This window comes from Panonychus citri, unplaced genomic scaffold (genome assembly GCF_014898815.1).
Source record: "Panonychus citri isolate SS breed McGregor unplaced genomic scaffold, ASM1489881v1 Contig00139, whole genome shotgun sequence".
Classification (NCBI taxonomy): Eukaryota; Metazoa; Arthropoda; class Arachnida; order Trombidiformes; family Tetranychidae; genus Panonychus; species Panonychus citri.
Window position 1 is genome coordinate 1,400,595 of NW_026515544.1, and position 18,320 is coordinate 1,418,914.

The 18,320-nt window shown below is 30.7% G+C and overlaps 4 protein-coding genes and 1 long non-coding RNA gene across 12 annotated transcripts in view; 2 read left to right on the top strand and 3 right to left on the bottom strand.

The window, feature by feature from the left end:
• LOC128394513 (probable serine/threonine-protein kinase DDB_G0282963) overlaps positions 1-8,056 on the top strand; it is a 46,948-nt gene extending 38,892 nt beyond the window's left edge. For both annotated transcript variants that reach the window (XM_053354847.1, XM_053354846.1), the window contains exons 7-10: positions 1,900-2,040; positions 5,380-5,554; positions 6,401-6,517; positions 6,865-8,056. In XM_053354847.1, coding sequence (XP_053210822.1) covers positions 1,900-2,040; positions 5,380-5,554; positions 6,401-6,517; positions 6,865-7,110 — 679 coding nt within the window. In that variant the 3' untranslated portion in view covers positions 7,111-8,056. The remainder of the gene's footprint in view (positions 1-1,899; positions 2,041-5,379; positions 5,555-6,400; positions 6,518-6,864) is intronic.
• Positions 26-5,420, bottom strand: LOC128394516 (uncharacterized). Of its 7 annotated transcripts, none has more exons than XR_008326396.1 (7): positions 5,036-5,420; positions 4,453-4,886; positions 3,900-4,165; positions 3,430-3,795; positions 2,103-3,226; positions 378-2,011; positions 26-182 (listed from the first exon to the last, which is right to left on the bottom strand). It is a non-coding gene; the product is annotated as an uncharacterized LOC128394516 (long non-coding RNA). The 7 variants fall into 7 exon arrangements; XR_008326395.1 differs by lacking the exon at positions 26-182 and having other exon boundaries at positions 736-750; positions 923-2,011; positions 5,036-5,418; XR_008326401.1 differs by lacking the exon at positions 26-182 and having other exon boundaries at positions 1,872-2,011; positions 3,430-3,521; positions 3,659-3,795; positions 5,036-5,415.
• A 572-nt stretch (positions 8,057-8,628) lies between the features above and the next one.
• Positions 8,629-11,196, bottom strand: LOC128394258 (run domain Beclin-1-interacting and cysteine-rich domain-containing protein-like). Its single transcript, XM_053354562.1, has 2 exons — positions 10,528-11,196; positions 8,629-10,432 (listed from the first exon to the last, which is right to left on the bottom strand). The coding sequence occupies exons 1-2, from the start codon at positions 11,093-11,095 to the stop codon at positions 9,054-9,056; spliced, it is 1,947 nt and encodes a 648-aa protein (XP_053210537.1). The 5' UTR covers positions 11,096-11,196; the 3' UTR covers positions 8,629-9,053.
• Positions 11,197-11,326: 130 nt separating this feature from the next.
• Positions 11,327-13,625, bottom strand: LOC128393988 (kelch-like protein 10). The gene is given in 3 exon segments (XM_053354225.1): positions 11,327-11,902; positions 11,981-12,404; positions 12,407-13,625. Coding segments are annotated over 3 exon segments (1,956 nt in total). The 3' UTR covers positions 11,327-11,589.
• On the top strand, positions 12,844-18,293 carry LOC128394259 (alanine aminotransferase 2-like). The gene is made up of 4 exons (XM_053354563.1): positions 12,844-14,694; positions 14,927-15,203; positions 15,663-16,513; positions 16,685-18,293. Exons 3-4 carry the CDS (start codon positions 15,913-15,915, stop codon positions 17,536-17,538), a joined length of 1,455 nt encoding a protein of 484 aa, XP_053210538.1. The 5' UTR covers positions 12,844-14,694; positions 14,927-15,203; positions 15,663-15,912; the 3' UTR covers positions 17,539-18,293.
• Positions 18,294-18,320: the final 27 nt, after the last annotated feature.

Consider the following 18,320-nt stretch of genomic DNA (forward strand, 5'->3'; position numbering starts at 1 on the left):
ATGATAATCATGATCATTTGAATGAGTGTCTATCCTTAATTAACATTAAAAGTGTAATTGTGTTGATATACATTAACACCCCAACTGATTTGCGTGTGTGTTGATTGTGATTAATGTTGTATCAACTTCTTGTTTCCAGTTTGTTTTCAGGCTTTGTGATGATTGTAACTGTTTGGTTGATCCTTTCAGTGAGAAAAAAAAAGTAAACAAGAAAACACAGCAATCAGTTAATTGTTTGATAGAATGAGAAGAAAAAAAAATCACAAATTAGAACATTTTTACAATTAATAATTAGTATCAAAGATTAGTAACAATTAAGGAAAATCTCAGCCAGAAAAGTTTCTAAATTGTTTCTAAATCAATATTAATACTTTTACCGTTATAATCAACACCTTATTTGAAACATTATTGGGACAACTAAATCCTTCGAGTCATCAATTGGAAAATTACAATTTAAATTAATTGTAATTAGTGATAACCATCAACAGGCGTATTAATTAGTTTAATATTAATTGTATATCCATATAATGATTAACTTTTTGTTCATCCAACTTTTCTTGCCTTCAATATATTGATTTACTTGAGTTGATAATTATATACTTGTTGTAACAATTATTAAATCAATCAGCTTGTAAATCATTTCGCATCTTTTTTTTTGATTGCAATTGATAAATTAGCACACAATTAAGATTTTGTGGTTTTGCTCAATCGATTAGTCCTTCCCTCGGTCAGATTATTATTAAATTGCTTCTGAAACAAAATAATGATAATAATAATCAAGAATCAAATCAATATATCAATCAAAATGAGATTGGATCCAGTTAGTTGATTGTAATTCATAATTACGCGGAAAATGAAATAAGAATCAAATTAAAGATTAACAATTAAGTTAGAAAGGTAAACAGAAATTGATCAATATTACCGCAAATCTATCAAATTCAGTTAATTTTCAATCCAATTCAACGGTAAATTAATTAAGTAGCAATCAAATTGATTCCATTTTTATCAACAACAATTTCCATCTAATCCAAACAATTAAAAGTACAGCTCAATATTTCATTAATTGTAGTTAATAAATCTGTAAAATAAACAACTAATTAGTGTAATTAATAAAATAAATTCAGTTGTTCAGCTACATTAAATCACAATCAAGATGATAGCAATTAGAAACGATGATTAATATTTAAAAAGGATTGGTGATAAACTTTCAATCAATTAAGTTAAATTAGTTGTTAACTCATGTTGATTAGATTTACAATAAAAATCCCAAAAGGTTGTTGATTAACATGTTAATCCAAGCAATCAAATAACCAACAAGTAATTTAATAGGAACTTAATTAAAAGCAGAATGAGAAACTGAATCAACTCATTTTATGTATATTAATATATGATAAATAATAAACTTGGTTAATGTTTACTTGATTGTTGATTGATTAACTTTCATCATCAGATAATCATCATGATTACCAATAAGTAATAAATTGTTAACATGATGATTTATTTAAAATAATTATCATATCATCAGAATAATTATTAAGATAATTGTATCAAGATGATTATGATTAATATTTTATATATAAAAAAAGATGAAGACACTTTTGAAACAATCTACTAATCAACTGAAATCAAGAAAATTGAACACGAAATTAATGATTATAATCAACTGGACGCTCCTTTGCCTAATCATCACTTTAAATAGCAATAAATTGTTGATAAAAAGGCAACAATTATAACGAACGGGTTGTTGATTAACCTTTTCATTTCACTTTTTAATTGAAAATAAACTGGATCTCCAATCTAATTTGAATATATTTTGATGTCCTCCAACTTTTTGTTGATACATTTTCAATTCCCTTTGGACGATCAACTAATTATCTTGATTATCTTCTTGATTAACAGGATCTTGTATGAACAAACTAAAGCCGAACGAGATCAGCTAAGGGTCAATCTAAGTGAGGCCAATGCACGAGCCGATTTACTTGCCCAAGAGGTTGACGATCATCATGCGAAACTGGAAAAAACATCGAAAGAAAAATTAATGTAAGATTAATCAACTTAATTAACTAATTTCCAATCTTCTTTGTCTTCAATTTTTCATTTACCAAATTTCACATTACCATTTCCCATTTTCCTTATAAAATCGCTCTCGGTGTTGATGGAGATTATAATTAACGATGATGATGATTATCAACAGGAAAAGGCGTTTGTTCATCTTTCCTCATCTTTTGCTCTCCCATCATCTTCCAACAAGTAGGACAAGATTATTTAGAAAATCATGTAATCTGTAAATCTCATAATCTTTCTAATTGATTTGATTATTTGATTTACATTACAAGAGATTAAAAATTACTAATTACAATTAGTTAAGGTTTAGAATGTTATGAGTGATAATAACAATAATCACGACGAAAGAAATTGTTTTCATTATTATTATCACTAATAACTAAATCATTATATCCATCAAATTGAGTAATAGTTGGAAATTCAGTAAAAAAAGATTCAACTTTTTTTCGAGGGAAAAAGTAACTTTTTCTGTCTTCTTTTATCATCTTCCTTGGTTGATATTTTCTTCTTCCTGGAACATTGTTGATGATGAAACTTGTTCTTTCATCATCATCACCATTATTATTATCGTCAGAACATTTTCTTTTTCTCCCTGGTTATGAATTTCCTTCAGCTTTTGGTGTCTTTTCTTTTCCTTCTTTACTTGTATCTTCCTCTTTATGGTCATCATCATCATCATCATCATTGTAGTGATTATTGTCACCACTTTTAAATTAACCTCTATTTCTGATTCCATTAAGATCATCATCAATTTCACTAACTCGTCCTATTTTGATTATCATGATAATCGAGCGCAGAAAAAGTATACAAAAAGTGGCTGCGACTCATGGGTCCATCCTTTTGCTTTCTTTAATTGTTGATAAGCTAATTATGAATTTGGATTTCCCTTTTTTACTTTCTTGTTACCATCATCATTATTGTTGTTATTGTGATGAATAAAAAAATTGGGATGACAATGATGATGATGGTGATGATGTTCACGATGTTGATATCATCATTATTGCAATTGATGTTCAACTAAATTGACAGTTGATTTTGAAGAGTGAACTTAGGGTCAACCTCAATGTCCATCAACTCCTACAAATTTTGTTTCTTCTTCATCATCATCTTGATTTCTTTCATTTTTGACTTTTCCTTTTTCATCGTCATCTTTTAATTTTACCTGAGAAGAAGAGAGAGAGAAAAAAGAGAATAGAAATTATAAATAAACAAAATGAATAAACAAAATAATAGAATAAAAAACAAATATATAAAAAGAGAATTAGCTTAATGTTATGTATTAATACCTGATCAACATTCAGTTAATTCTTATTATATAAAATTCAAAAATCACCCAATACATGATGAAATAATTTCTCTACTCACATTTTAGAGAATTTTATCATTTTTTTGTTCGTTATTCTGGTGGGCAAGGTGATTCTTCAAATATCCAGGCTGAGATTATTTATATTCATCATCTTTTTAGAACAAAATCAAAAATATCAAGTATTATCTCATCTTTTCTTGAGTGAGTGGTTAGCACTTGTTATTCGCCCACTAATTTTTTCACCAAGGAGAAATTAATGGTTAGAAAGGAATCTATTTACGGACATACACATAACGGTTACTCCATCATCATAAAATGATGATAATGAAGATAATGATGTTCTTGATGAGCTTGTAAATGAAGATGAGATGTCCCTTCAAAATCGTTGTCAACACTTCTCTCACGATTCATCATTGAGCTTGGACCTGGAAGAGAGTAAAAAAAAAACGAAAAATAGAAAGAGAAATTATTTCTTTTCTCTCTCTTTCTCTCTCTCTCATTATCCTCATCACCATTTTCAATAACGAACCTTCGTCCTGGTTTTTGGTGAATAGAAAAAAAAATCTCTCAATGGGTTAATGATGATGAAGAAAATTTTCCATTCCAAGTCCAGGAAAAAGTGGAAAAAGATTCATCCTATTAACCCAATCACCAAGTTGCACTTTCTAAATTGTATCTGTATGTTTCTCATAGTAAATACATCGCCTTCGTCAGTAATTGTTGTTGATTATGATTAAGATGAAGATAATGATGTTATTGACTAACCACAACAAAAGCCAGAAGCATGTCTACAAGCTACAAATACAGAAAAAAAGAGAAAAGAAAAAAAAAAGAATAGATTATATTTATATACACAATACAAATACATGTATAAATATCTACATGTTAAAAGGTATAAACATGCAAGTAACATATAAAATTGAAACATTTTAACCAACAATCAGGTAATCAGTAATTTCTGATGATGATGATAATAAAAAAAACAACATTCATTTCACATCATTCAATAATATTAACTTCTAATGATATTTCATTCTTATCATCATCATCATCATCATATTTAGATATAAACATAACCTTACCTTTTACTTTTTTTCTCTCTCTCTCTCTCTTCATTTCTCTTGTTGTTATTGTTGATTATTTGATTTTGATCACGATTTACTGATGATGATGATGGTTGTATAATATGTATGATGATAAATTAATCCTGCTACCTTAATATGATAATATGTTTATACCAATTTGTTTGCTTGTAGAAAACTTAATTCACCTTCTTCTGGCCCATATTGATACTCATAATCAACTGTTTTTCCCATCGGATCACCATATCCATCATCATAATCATCATCGTGTTATAATATCATGAAAATTGAGTAAAAAATCAGAACAAAAAAATATCAGAATTGAGTGTTTATATCAACTTGAATGTAGAATCCAAGATTTGCAAAAAGTAACAAGATTGATGGAGATTGAATCAAGAAGATACCAGATTAATTGAATTGGATCAATTTCATACCTGTAAGAGACAAGTGAGAGAGAAAGAATAAAAAATGGAGGTACAATTAATAGAATTAGTAGAAAAAAATATACAAAAAAAAAGGGTTAATCCAAATATAGTAAACAGAATAATCAACAAGGTATAGAATCAATTAAATGTTGACTTACCTTTTGTTTGATTTTGTCAATTGTTGGGAAATGTGAATGTGAATTTCTCACACTCACTATTTCCTTTGATTTGTGTTACTAATTGTTAATCATCTTGATTAATTAGAAAATTAACTTAAATCAAGAAAAAGAAACAAATTAAATTGGAATGGTAACTAAACGGTCATGTAAATTAAAATGGAAAACAAGTGAAGACAAAGGAGAAATTGGAAAGATCCAGAAAAAGAAAGAAAAATTAGTCATTCTTTTTATTTTCTATTCTTTTCTGTTTTGATTGGTTTGATTTTCTCTGTTGAAAAGTAATTAATTAAATGGTTTTCTTTTCTCTTTTTTGTGTTAATTAGACTATTGGAACGTCGTTATCAAGAGCAAATTCGGTGTCTTCAAGATGAATTTCAAAAAGACAGAGATTCATTGGGATCTCAAACTTGTCAGTTACGCAAAGAATTGTCAACAATACAAATCGTTTCTTCAAACAATCAATCCAAATTGGAAGATATTATTTCATCTCTTAAATTGGTAAGTTGATTGATCTTCAATTAACTTCAATCTTTTTCTCTCTTTTCATGTTCTATTCAATGTTCATCACATTTCACCTGCTAATTGTTCAATGTTAAGGTCAATCGGAATCTGGCCCTTTGTGGCTTGACAACAAGATTTAAAGATCAATAGGCCTAAGAGATTACCAGTATCTCTCTATATCCAAAAATCTGCCCAACAATTGGATTAGATTAAGATTATTTTGGTTGAATTTTCTTTTTCTTTTCTTCTTCCCCATCATCATGTTTCCTGATGTTCCTTTTTCCTCAACCCTATTCACCTTCAATATCATGTTACAATCGTTATAACCTCTTGTCAAACTTGTTAAATTAACCTCTTCTCAATCAATCTCATCTAATTAACTTGCTGTTAAGTATATTCTATTTTCTAACTGATTACATGTTGAATTTTGTTTCACTTGTCCATATATTGAAAAAGTTCCAGTGACTTGAATCTATTTCATTATCTTGAAACTCATGTTTTCGTTTTCTCAATCAGCTCTCTGAATCTTGTTGTCATGTTCATCATCATCATCATCTAGGTCATCATCTTATTATTTTAATTGTAACATCATAACTCTAATGATAATCAATATTCAATCTTTAATAAGAACATAATTGAATAGAAGAGCATGAAAATTACATGAAAGGGTTTGACTTTTTGCTTATTAATCTTTTATACTCATTGTTTTCTTTTATTTTCTTTTGTTCTTTTCCATCTTGGTGTCATCATCATCGTCATTTCTCTCTCTCTCTCTCTCTTCATTGTTAACGATGGTTTATTGCCGATGATTGGGTTAATTTGCTATTGAATTTCCATCAACAGGATAATTTAAGACTGGAGAAAGAAGTTCAAGATTTAAGTGATCGGTTGGCCGATGCAATTAAGGTTAACATTGACTTACAAAAAGAGGTTGAAGAAACATATTCAATCAAGAAAAAGGTAAGGCCAATTATCTTATCCTCTTTGATTTTTTCTTGACTTTTGTTGTTTAATTTGATATTTACCATTAACTTTGACCAATCCTCATGTTAATTGCTTCAAGTCAGTTATATGTCAACAACAATTCATAAATGATAAATGAAGAGGCAAAGATGAAATAATTGCATTTGAATCTAATACTTTTGCCTTCATCATTTTTTGTTTTGTTTTGTTTTGATGATGAAAAACTAATGAATATTATCAAATAGTCAAGGTTAAATAATATTAATAATAATAACTGTTGATTAAAGTGGTTGATCTATAATTATATGTTAATCTAATATTTATTTTGTTTTCATTCATCTTAGTTATCCGAGATTGAATTGTTCCAAGTTTTTGATAAAGAAGCGGAATATCAAGGATTAATTGCTGATAATGAGATGCTTCGTCTTCAGAATAAGGAATTGAGAGATGAGAATGATGGACTTATACTGGAAATGGAAAGGATGAATCAAAAATTGGAAAGAAGACAGAAAAAAGGATCCAAACATGATGCAGCTTCATCAATGAAAAGGATGAGAAGTTATCACAAGAATTGGGCCAATGAGATATGAGATTAGAAATGTGAACCGATTCAACAATATTTTGGAAACAGAAGAAACAAAGTTCATTGATGGAACCTGAAACCCTCCAAAATTCACTATATATATCAAGAGATGTATATATTTTTTCAAAGAAACACCAACAACAGGAGCAGAAAAAAAGACTGGAAAATGGAAAACTTGTCATCCGTTCAACTGTCAACAATTGTGTCTCTTTTTTTTGTATCATTTATCCACAATTATTGTATTGTTGACAAATGAATTTGGGTTCATTTTCACCTTGAAAATTATTATTTATCTCTCACTCAGGTATCCAAATCATTCAGAAAAGCTCATGGTCATTTCTGTTTAACCTTTTCTACTATTGTTTATTTTTTATTTCTCATTTGTTTGTTTCTGTTGAATTTTTTTCTCCCTCCATTTCTCCCTCTCGTCCTCTCTCTCTCTCTCTCTCTCAATGTTCACTAAAATTAGTGGCCTTACCAATGGAAAAATTTTGGGAGCAAGAAAACACATCAATACCTCTATCTTTATCTCCCTCTTTCTCTCACACATATATACCTGTTGTAATATCATCTCCTTCATCCTCATCCTCATCCTCATCTTTTGTCATCTTCAAAATCATCATTTATCTTTTTTTTTGCTCTCTTGTATTATAACTATTATCATGGGGTGATGGTCATCGTCTTGTCATGTTTGTTATTTGGTGTTTACAAAATTGACAAGGAAAACTTGACCTGCTAAATCAAATCTAATTGCAATTGAATCAAAAACGTAAACTTCATCATCAATCAATGGTGTTTGATTAAATTAAATGTAGAGATTCATATTATTTACATTCCTAAATTGAGATAAATCAAAACAGTCCACAATTGTTATTACTGATTAATTACTGAATTTAATTAAAACTCTTTTTCTTAATCAATCTGAACAATAAACGATGATTAAGTTAATCAAATTTTTCCATATCATCGGCAAATTATTATTTCACTGAAATGAAAACTTTTAATTCAATTGATTTTCAAATATAATTAACTATATCTGATAATCGGTTCACAGTTACACTTAACTTTTACTGATGATTAATTTATAATCTAAATGAATTAAATTACAATTGTAATTGTAACATGATAAGTTAATTGTAATTCGGTAAAAAATTGTTTGATTAACTGTATTTGTAGTAAATTGATTATGGGATAAGATTAATTTACTCAAGTGTTTTGAGGATTTAGTTGTTAATCATAACAATTATTAAACTAATTAATGTTGATTAAATTGTTTATTTTTCTTTACCATAATTACGGTAAAAACTATTGAAAGGTAAACACAATTTAACCCAAATCAATTAGATCCTCTTTAACTAATTACTTATTTCTCTGGTAATCAATAATCCGATAATTGTTGATCGTTGAACTTTAATCAGAATCAATATTAACCGAGTAAATTATTAATTCTGCGATAATTTAGTTCAGTCACTTTTTCCCAAAAAATTGTGAACCAACTCAATCGTATAAATAACAGAAGAAACAATTAAGTAAATCCAATTGTAATGAATAATTATTAAAATAATAATTAGAAAAAAATGATCACAATCATCAAATTTGGTTAATTAGTTGATATTTTTGCTCTTGCTTAGGGTGGTTTATTTGGTCGGGGTGGGCGAGGAAAAGCAGAAATAGAGAGAGACTAAATGCATATCAAGGGCTCTTGTTAATTGCTGTTAATTAACATGATAGATTTAAATTGTTGTACACTTAGGATGAGAAAAGAGCAAGAGAGAGAGAGAGAGAGAGAGAGAGAGAGAGAGAGAGACATAGTAAACAAAGTGATCATTGTATAAACGTTTTTGTTACACTTCTCGCAATTATCTTGAGTGTGATTAAATTTTTAGGAAATTAGTGTTGATTAAAAATAACTGCGTTCATTTAGTTAAATATTTATACATATATAAGTATCTAGGGTTTTTTGGTGGTTGATGTTGTTGTTGTTGACAATTCTGAAGGTGATGGTAAACATGGTTGAAATGATGAAGTGTCATGATAATGATTTTCCGGCATTTCTGGTATCTCTTTGAGATGATTTTCTCCATCACTTGTTGTAACTAAATGATCACTTTGATTAACTGTTTTCATTTGCTGGGAATTATATTGAGAATCTATTGAACGGCGGGCTTGTATTCTACAGCATTTGGAACATTTTTGATTGGCCTGATGATTATAACAGAAAAGATGATAACAGGTATGACAAGCGGCACATTGATGAATTCGACCAATTTCAAATGGAAATAGAACATCTTTCTTATTACAAAGTTCACAGAAATAACCACGAGCTTTACAATAATCACATCGAGAAACGTGATTAATTGATTCTTTGACTAGAGACCAACATGATTCTAAAAGTTTTTTCGATCGTTTGATTGTGATGAAATCTTCTAGAGAGTAAAGGTTAATATCATTTTTGATAAAATGTTGAGGTTCAAATGAATTGAAACAATGAATTGATTCAGTTGCATTTTTACAGGTTGAAATGTATTCCATCAACGATTTTAGTTGATACCTAAGGTCTAATAGTTTGTTTAATTGTTTAACTCGTTTGTAAAGGCTTGGATTTTGATCATTTATGTGAAATAAAGGTTCTTCGCGAATTTTTTCCAAAAATTTAACGGCAAAATTGGAGATCGGATAATAGGTGAAATCCCATTTGTGTAAAACAAAAGCGGGTAGAATAGCTTTACGTCCCGAATGACAGCCAAGGCGACAGAAAAATTTCCCTGTATAATAGCAGAATAATATTCCATGGAATTCTTTACTTTTAGAATCAATTTGAAGACCACAACCGGCACATCGTTGATTTTGATTATGCCATTGGGTAAATTTGTCTGTTGGTCGTTGAATGTTGCATATAAGTTGAGGTCGTAAGGGTGCCCAATGTGAATTACCACGAAGTTTAATGTTTGAAGATGACGATGATGATCGGGTTGCTGATGAAAGTGCAGCTTGAAGGTGAGATGTTGAAAGTGATTGAAATGATGAATGATTTGTAACAATTGGACTTGTATTTGAAAAAAGGGAATAACATGAGCTTCCACTGCGACGGATGGGTAAAGATTTGGTACTGGTTCGAGGTTCGGTACTAGAGGTTGGCGAGCTCATCGTTAAGGGTTGAAGGGAAGATCTTCGGAATAATGGTTTTTGAGAATAATTTGTCAACAACTGAACAGCTACAGATTCCGCTGAACTGTCCGCTAATTCAGTGTTATCCAATCGTCCCAAAGAAGACATTTCTGTTCCTGTTTTATTATCAAGGTCCAAAGCCACACAAGAACTGATTTCACCTGAAATAAATTGTGGGAGGGAGAGAGAGAGAGAGAGAAGGACATTATGAAGGTTAATTTAAATGGTATACAAGTTAATCAAATTAGTAACATACTTAAATTTGAAATGGATTCAGAGAAAGAGGTAAGTCCTGTCTCGTATTTAGAAGCAATTTTAGAGACTTGTAAGGAATCTGTATCAACGATTGGGCTGAAAACATCTGATTCAGAATTTCTTTGATCACCTCCTCCACTTCCTGATCCACAACCACCATTACTACCACTACCTACGCCTCCACCACTACTTAACCAATCTGATGATGAAAGATTGATTCCATCTTGGTAAGATGAAGGAACCGATGAGGATCCAGATGAAAGTGTTGTTGGTGTTTCACCTTCACCATCATTAACCTCATCAGGTGAGGTTATGATTGTAGAAGATGATGACTGTTGGTGGGATTGTTGTAGTTGTAGTTGCTGTTGTTGTTGTTGACCAGCTTGAGCATGATGTTTGGCTAGGAAAATGTCACATTTAATTTCTTCAAAAGTGGCAATTAGATGATCAGTTATGATGAAATGAAGATTCTCTCTTTCCAAGGTTTCCAGTGAATCGGAATTAGTTTGGTTAAGATGTTTTAATAGATTTGATAAGAAATAACTTTGGTTTTCACTGTCCAGAGACATAGGAAATAGATCATTATAAGAACAAGAAAAAATAATAGTAATTAAAATAAATGACAATTAAAAAAAGGCCCAATTGGTAAACACCACAATCAGAATTATTTAGAAATCAAAGTTATTCCATTAGGTGGCTCTGCATATATTCTCGTCTGCGCATGCGCAGGAAACGTACAGCTGATTTTCGGCTTTGGTCTAATTTTTGTTTTCATTTAATTCAAATGTGATGATTAGTTAATTATCGAGTTTATTAATTATTTAATTAGCTTATGTATTGAATATATTTAGGAGAAAATTTGTTGAAATTTTAGGTTTTGGGAGTTTTTCTTATTGTAAGGTTGGTATAATTGTAAGGAGAAAAGTAAATTCAACTTATCGAATTTAATTTAATTCCAAAATTGTTTTGGTCACAATTTAGAGAAAATAATTTTTATTTCTCTTTAATCATGTAAATTGACTGATTTGATTGTTGATTAACTTTTAATTTAACATGTGGCTGTTTAAAGTTTACTTTGGAACCAGAATTTATTTGCTTGTCCAAGGAAAGTGAAATTTTTACCGTTGGTCAAACCCTTAAGGACACAAATGGACAAACCACTTCGGTCAAATTTTAAATTCTTAATTCCAACCCATTCACCAGTTACCGAATCAAATTTTTCCACTTTATTTATTGGTGTTTGTCCATTGTAACCACCGACAGCATAAATATTGTCACCAAGTACACAAGCCGAGAATGTGCTTCTTTGTGATCTCATGTTTGGAGCAGCGACCCAACACTTCAGGTCAAAATCATATCTTTCCACGGTTGGTAATCTAATTAAAAACGAGAAGAAATTTTTTAATAATTTAAACTAATTTTCTTTCAATCTTTTCAGAACTTGTAAGGTTTACCTTTCGAATCCATTATTACCACCAAGAGCATATAATGAGCCCTGGTAAGAGACCAAAGATAAACTAGTTCTTGGTGAACTCATCGGTTGAATTAGTGTCCACTTTTGGATGGCCGGATCATATACTTCAACTGAATTCTCAATCACCTGATCATTTAAACCTCCGGCAATGTAAATTTTACCTTCATGAATAGCAGCACATCCATCTGATCTTGCTAAATTCATCTCAGCAATTTGAGTCCATTGATTGTGAACCGGATCATATCTTTCAACTGAACGTATTCGGTGTAAACCATTATGACCTCCCATTGCATACAAAAACCCACCAAGAACCGCGGTTGAAACATAGCAACGTTGCTCGTACATGTTTGACCGTTGAAACCACTTACCAGTTAATGGATCGAAACAATTAACCGTATTCAAGATTCACTTCCATTGGTTCCACCGATAAGATAAATTATTCCAGAGATAACTTCGATACCATGATAAGCTCTTGGAACTTTTTGACCAATTTTACATTCAAACCATTTATTGGTCACTCGATCATATGTTTCGATCAAGGTTGTTGGAACACCTTCTTGCCAGCCACCGATAGCGAAGATAATTGATCCAGGGATTCGAGGTCGAATGTGTCGAGGAGTTAAACCGACAGGGAGACCATGGCCATCTAATGGTTTTTTACCGAATTCATGACGATTTTGTTTAATCATCGCAGAGACCAATTTACTGAGGGAAATATCGGTCAAAATTAACGGATCTTTAGCCAATTTGTTGGTTAAAAATGATTGGGTTACTCGACCATGTCGAAGGTAACGAATTAATCTGTTGACAAGTGACCCAGGGGAGGAAGAAGCTGAACTTGATGAAGGTTGTTCATTAATCCAACGCTTAATTGCATCCCAAATTAGTTCCTCCGATTCAATATCAAGCTCATCATCATCCAATAAACTTTCAAGATGATCTAATTTTAATGAAGCAAAATTAGGCGATGAAGGAATTAACCAAGCAAATTCCCGTTTAATCATTGACCAAGCAGCAGATCGAAGTCGATGATTATGTTTAACACCCAAATAGAGGAGAGAGATACAATTTTCTCGAGTCAAATGATTAACCAAATAATTACAACAAGCGACAATTATCTCATTCATCTCAAATTTCTCAGCAGTTTCCAGAATTAACCAAACTCGACTATAAGGTATACTAAAGGCTCCTTTATAAGCACAATCAACTAGAACCGCTAACACGGAACCAGGAATATCGGACAAATGAACCCGTTTAATTGAACTACATTGCGAACAAGATTCACCAATATCATTACCAGTTTCACCTTTACTGGTTGAAGGTTTTGGATCATCATTAATTGACTTATTGTTTGGATCATTAATTTGTTGGTAAATCAAATCACTTAATTTACCACTAAGAGCGGACATGACGGCAAAATGGACTGGAAACTCTTTACCATCAGAGGAAATTAATATAATGTCACAAAAAGAGTTGGTAGTCTTTAATTTCTGCAGGACAATTGACCGATCATAATATGAATCCCAATCAAAATCGGGTTTACCTTTACTTAATTCAACAATATCCGATGGCAATTTACCTTGATCACCAATACTAACACAATCAACATTAGTATTAGGAACCATAATTAACCGTTAATGGGAATTGTTTCCGTTTCAATCTCCTAATATATTGAATGAAACTAAAAAGAGATAAATTTGAAATGAATTAGCGAAACAATTAAGCCAAAATAATACAATCAAATCGTAACCTTTTAGTTATATAACAATCAGGGATACGATTGACAACCAAATTGCCTAATTGTTTAAAATGAAGTTGTAATTGTTGACAATTAATTTCCGTTTTATTATATTAATCAATTACCTAAATATCCTAACAAATAACAAAAAAGCAATTTAATGTTTCTTACAAATTGAAACAATTTAAATTGTGGAAAAGACTAATAATTATAACTACTACTTGTTCATTAATCAAGGTTAAATTGTCTTCTCAATTGGCAAACATCATAAATGTTAATTATGATGACGAAAGTTATGACGATGATAATTAATAAGCTAAATTAGTTTTCACTGAAAAAAAGTAAATCATGAAAATTAAGATGAATCAATTGATAAAATTACAGTTGATTCATTGAATTGATACAATAAAATGATTAATCCAACTACTACAATTAAGAAAAACTGATGATGATCGTAAAAGTATTAGATAACAATTCAAGTATATAATCAATTTGCAAGAACAATCAAACTGAATCAAATTGATTTTCCACTAATCCAACACCAATCAAGATCAACCAAGGGACAATTAACTTTATCAAGAAAGTGAGAGTTTTAAATTACATTGAATTTGTATCTCGTTAATTGTTGAAGAAGATGAGTGATGGTGATTAGATTAACACAGCGAACAATTAACATGTTAATCAAGTGAAATTAGAAAAATTTAACAGAAAGAAAGAAAAATTTTCTTTTTTATCAATTGTTCTTTTCTACAATTGTGACATTTTCTAATTTCTATCAACAACCTTATTCTGATTCTGATCCAGTTTCTGTTGGAGGTTTCAAGAGAAAAGGTTTTCTTGTTCTCTCTCATTTTCTCTCCTCCTCTTCCTCTATTTCGGTGACAATAACAATCAACAATTCTCATTACAATTGTTACCAAATTGCATCTTTAAATTGTTACCATTTAAGCGAAAAGGTAAGTTAATCATTTTCTCACAATTAACTGTTCCAATCATCGAATCACTTGTCCTGTTGTCAACTCTTTTCATCTCCATCTTTCTCCAGTCTTTCAATTCTCTGTCTTTGTCTCTGTCTTTTCCTTTATTCTCTCTTTCAGTTATCATTTTTTTCTTCTTCTTTCCTAATGTTGGAAAATATTAATAATTAGATTAATCATCTCTTAATCTTCTTCTCACTTTCTATTCCAGATTCTCTTTACAATTTAATCCGCCATCTTAATTATTACTATTCTTTTTTAAATTTATTTTCTCATTGGTAACAAATTTCTCCATCTAAACAATCAACTGTTACATCATTTTCCGGCTTCATCGTTCAACCGTCTTGACGACATTTTGTTTTCCTCTTCCTCTTATCACAATTTATCATCTCGTTTACATCTAAGTTTAATTTTTAATTAACCAATTTCGCCATTTTGCTTGGAGTAAAAGTCTATTTTAATTCTTCATTTCTCTTGGAACACACAAGGTAAGCTAACATGTTCTTTTCTATTTTGAACAATTTTTTTCTATTCTCTTTCTGGTTAACCTAAATTCTATTCTAAAAAAATTGATCTCTACATTATTCTATTCTCTTCCAATATGTTTGTGTGTGTTTGTCCTTAACCTTTTCAAGTTGCCCGCTTACATATTCCATTAGCCATTGATTGTGGAAAAAAAAGAAAGAGATGAGAGAGAAAAATGAAGATTCAACTCAAGTTGACTCTTCATCTTGTGTTTATGTTTTGTCTCTTTGATAATCATTGATTCTCATCATTAGATTATCAACATGATTGTCTGAATCTCCTTGAGTCTTTTTTATTGTCCTTTGGCAACAAATTAACAATAAATTGATTCTCTTCAATTCTGTTAATAATTAATCTTCTTTGCATTTGTTTCATTTGTTTTTGTTTCTAATCAATTATGTCTCTTCTTTCTCTCCGTAAAGCTTTATCATCACATTACTCAAGTTCTTACGGATTATCAGCTGTGATTAGAAATTTTGGCCCAGTAAATTTTTGTTTCGAATTCAAAACTGCCAAGGAATCACTTCTCTTCAATCTCATCGATATAATCAACAACAATCTACACTTTTCTCTTCATATTCTGCACATCAATTTATCCATCCTTCAAACTCCCCGTTATCCGTTAATCAAATCAATTTGTCCTTTCAGCGAAGTACAATTGCATTAAGAAAAATGTCAAATCAATCAGAATCTAATTCTCACATTCTTACCCTTGAGACGATTAATCAAAGAGTTAAAGAAATGGAGTATGCAGTTCGTGGACCTTTGGTGATACGTGCTGGTGTCATTGAGAAGGAATTAAAAAATGGACAAACCGATAAACCATTTTCAGAAGTAATTCGAGCAAATATCGGCGATTGTCATGCAACTGGACAAAATCCTTTAACTTACCTTCGCCAGGTAATCGCTTGTTGTACTGATACAAGTCTCCTTGATAATCCTAAATATCCAAGTGACGTTAAAGAAAAAGCTAAATCATTGTTATCTTACTGTGGTGGTCATTCGGTTGGTTCTTATTCAGATTCGGCTGGTGTTGAATTGATTCGTCGACACTGTGCTGATTATATTTCGGAACGTGATGGTATCCCTAGTGATTGGCAGGATATCGTTTTAACAACCGGTGCTTCTGAAGCAGTTAGAGCTGTTCTAACTTTAATTAATTCCACTTCAACTGATGATAAACCTTCAGGTGTTTTAATTCCCATCCCTCAATACCCACTTTACACAGCGACACTCGCTGAATACGCAATGCACCCAATTAAATATTATCTTGGTAAGTTTACAGTTGTAATTTCCCTTGATCGTTTCGTTTCATTCATTGATCATTATCATTTAACTGTTATTACTATTATTTGTCGAGTTAAGAAAATCAAGTTCATTTTACCCCATGAACGTTTTATCATAAAGTTGATAGACTAATTTATTTAATCTCTTTCCTCAACAGACGAAGCTAACGAATGGCAATTAAATATTACTGAACTCAAACGAGCCTTGGATGCTGATAGATCATCATGTAAACCAAAAGCAATCGTAATTATTAACCCTGGTAATCCAACTGGATCAGTTTTGTCCAAAGAAAATATCAAAGAGATAATTAATTTTGCTAAACAGGAAAAATTGATGATTATTGCTGATGAGGTTTATCAACACAATGTTTATAAAGAAGGAGCTGCTTTCCATTCATTTAAAAAGGTGATGAACGAGATGGGAATTAAACTCGAACTTGCCTCCCTTATGTCCTCTTCCAAAGGTTACATGGGTGAATGTGGACTTCGAGGTGGTTACTGTGAATTTATTAACCTCAAACCCGAAGTGAAAGCACTTTTCCTTAAAATGTTATCCGCTCGTTTGTGTTCATCGATTCTCGGACAAATCTCAATGGATTGTGTAGTTTCCCCACCTAAACCTGGTGATCCATCGTATGATTTATTCATAAGTGAAAAAACTGCAACCCTTGAATCATTAAAAGCTCGTGCTAAATTAGCCGCTGATACATTTAACTCGATTCCTGGTATGAAATCGAATCCAGTTGCTGGTGCTATGTACGCATTTCCACAAATTATTTTGCCCGAAAAAGCGATCAAAGAAGCTAAAGAAAAAGGAATGGAACCCGATTTCTTTTATGCCATGAACCTTTTAGAGACAACGGGAATTTGTATCGTTCCAGGATCAGGTTTTGGTCAAATTCCTGGTACTTATCATTTTCGAACAACAATTTTGCCTCAGCTCAATGAATTGAAGAAAATGATGGATCGACTCAAAGTTTTCCATCTTCAGTTTGTTGAAAAGTACAAATAAAAACTTTGTCATTCGACTTGACTTTGGTTCTCTTCTTATATCTTAAGCTCTCTCAAATCCTGGAAAATTTTCGGCCTCACTCTCGCTCTCTTTCTCTCTTTCAAGGAATAACTAATAATAAACAACTAATAATTACTTTGTGGTGATAAATTGTATTTCTATAATTTTAATGATCGACAGACTAAATCAAAGTTTCCTAAGATTAATCATCTACTGGCAATTTAATTTGATCCATTTTTTTCCCGATTGTTTTGGATTCAATTGCCTTTCAAATTTCTGCTGTAAAATTACTCATTTGGTGTAAATTAACTATTCTAATTTTTCCTCTTCTCTTTTTTCATCCATAAAGTGTGATTATTTAGAGAAAAGTAAAGTTAATCAAATCAAATTTAGATGAACAATTTACAATCTCAATCAAGAAAACCAACAACCGCTTTAAAAGACAGAGGAAAATTTGACAAATCAACTTAATCAAATGACTGGAGATAAAAATGCTCTTCAATTTAATTCCTAACCTTTTGGTCAATATTAAGTGTCCACAATTAATTAATTTTGGTGTTAAAACATAAGAGGTAATCATTTTTAGCTTAATTAGTTTAAAAATCAAATGATTATAATTATTTTGTTGAATTTGTGTTAACGTAACAAAAATCCTAAAATCTAATGTGTTTTTATATCTTTGTTAAAATCAATTCGTGCTAGTAAATTGTTTCAATTATTAACTGATTAAAGATTCTATTGAAAATCATACCAAATGTTTAATTATTTGATCAACGAATTAA

Coding starts and splice junctions, on each gene's coding strand:
- LOC128394258 (XM_053354562.1), bottom strand. CDS start 11,095: ATGTCTCTGGACAGTGAAAACCAAAGTTATTTCTTATCAAATCTATTA. Junction 10,433..10,527: donor TGAATCCATTTCAAATTTAA/GTATGTTACTAA, acceptor AATTTATTTCAG/GTGAAATCAGTTCTTGTGTG.
- LOC128394259 (XM_053354563.1), top strand. CDS start 15,913: ATGTCAAATCAATCAGAATCTAATTCTCACATTCTTACCCTTGAGACG. Junction 16,514..16,684: donor CCCAATTAAATATTATCTTG/GTAAGTTTACAG, acceptor TTTCCTCAACAG/ACGAAGCTAACGAATGGCAA.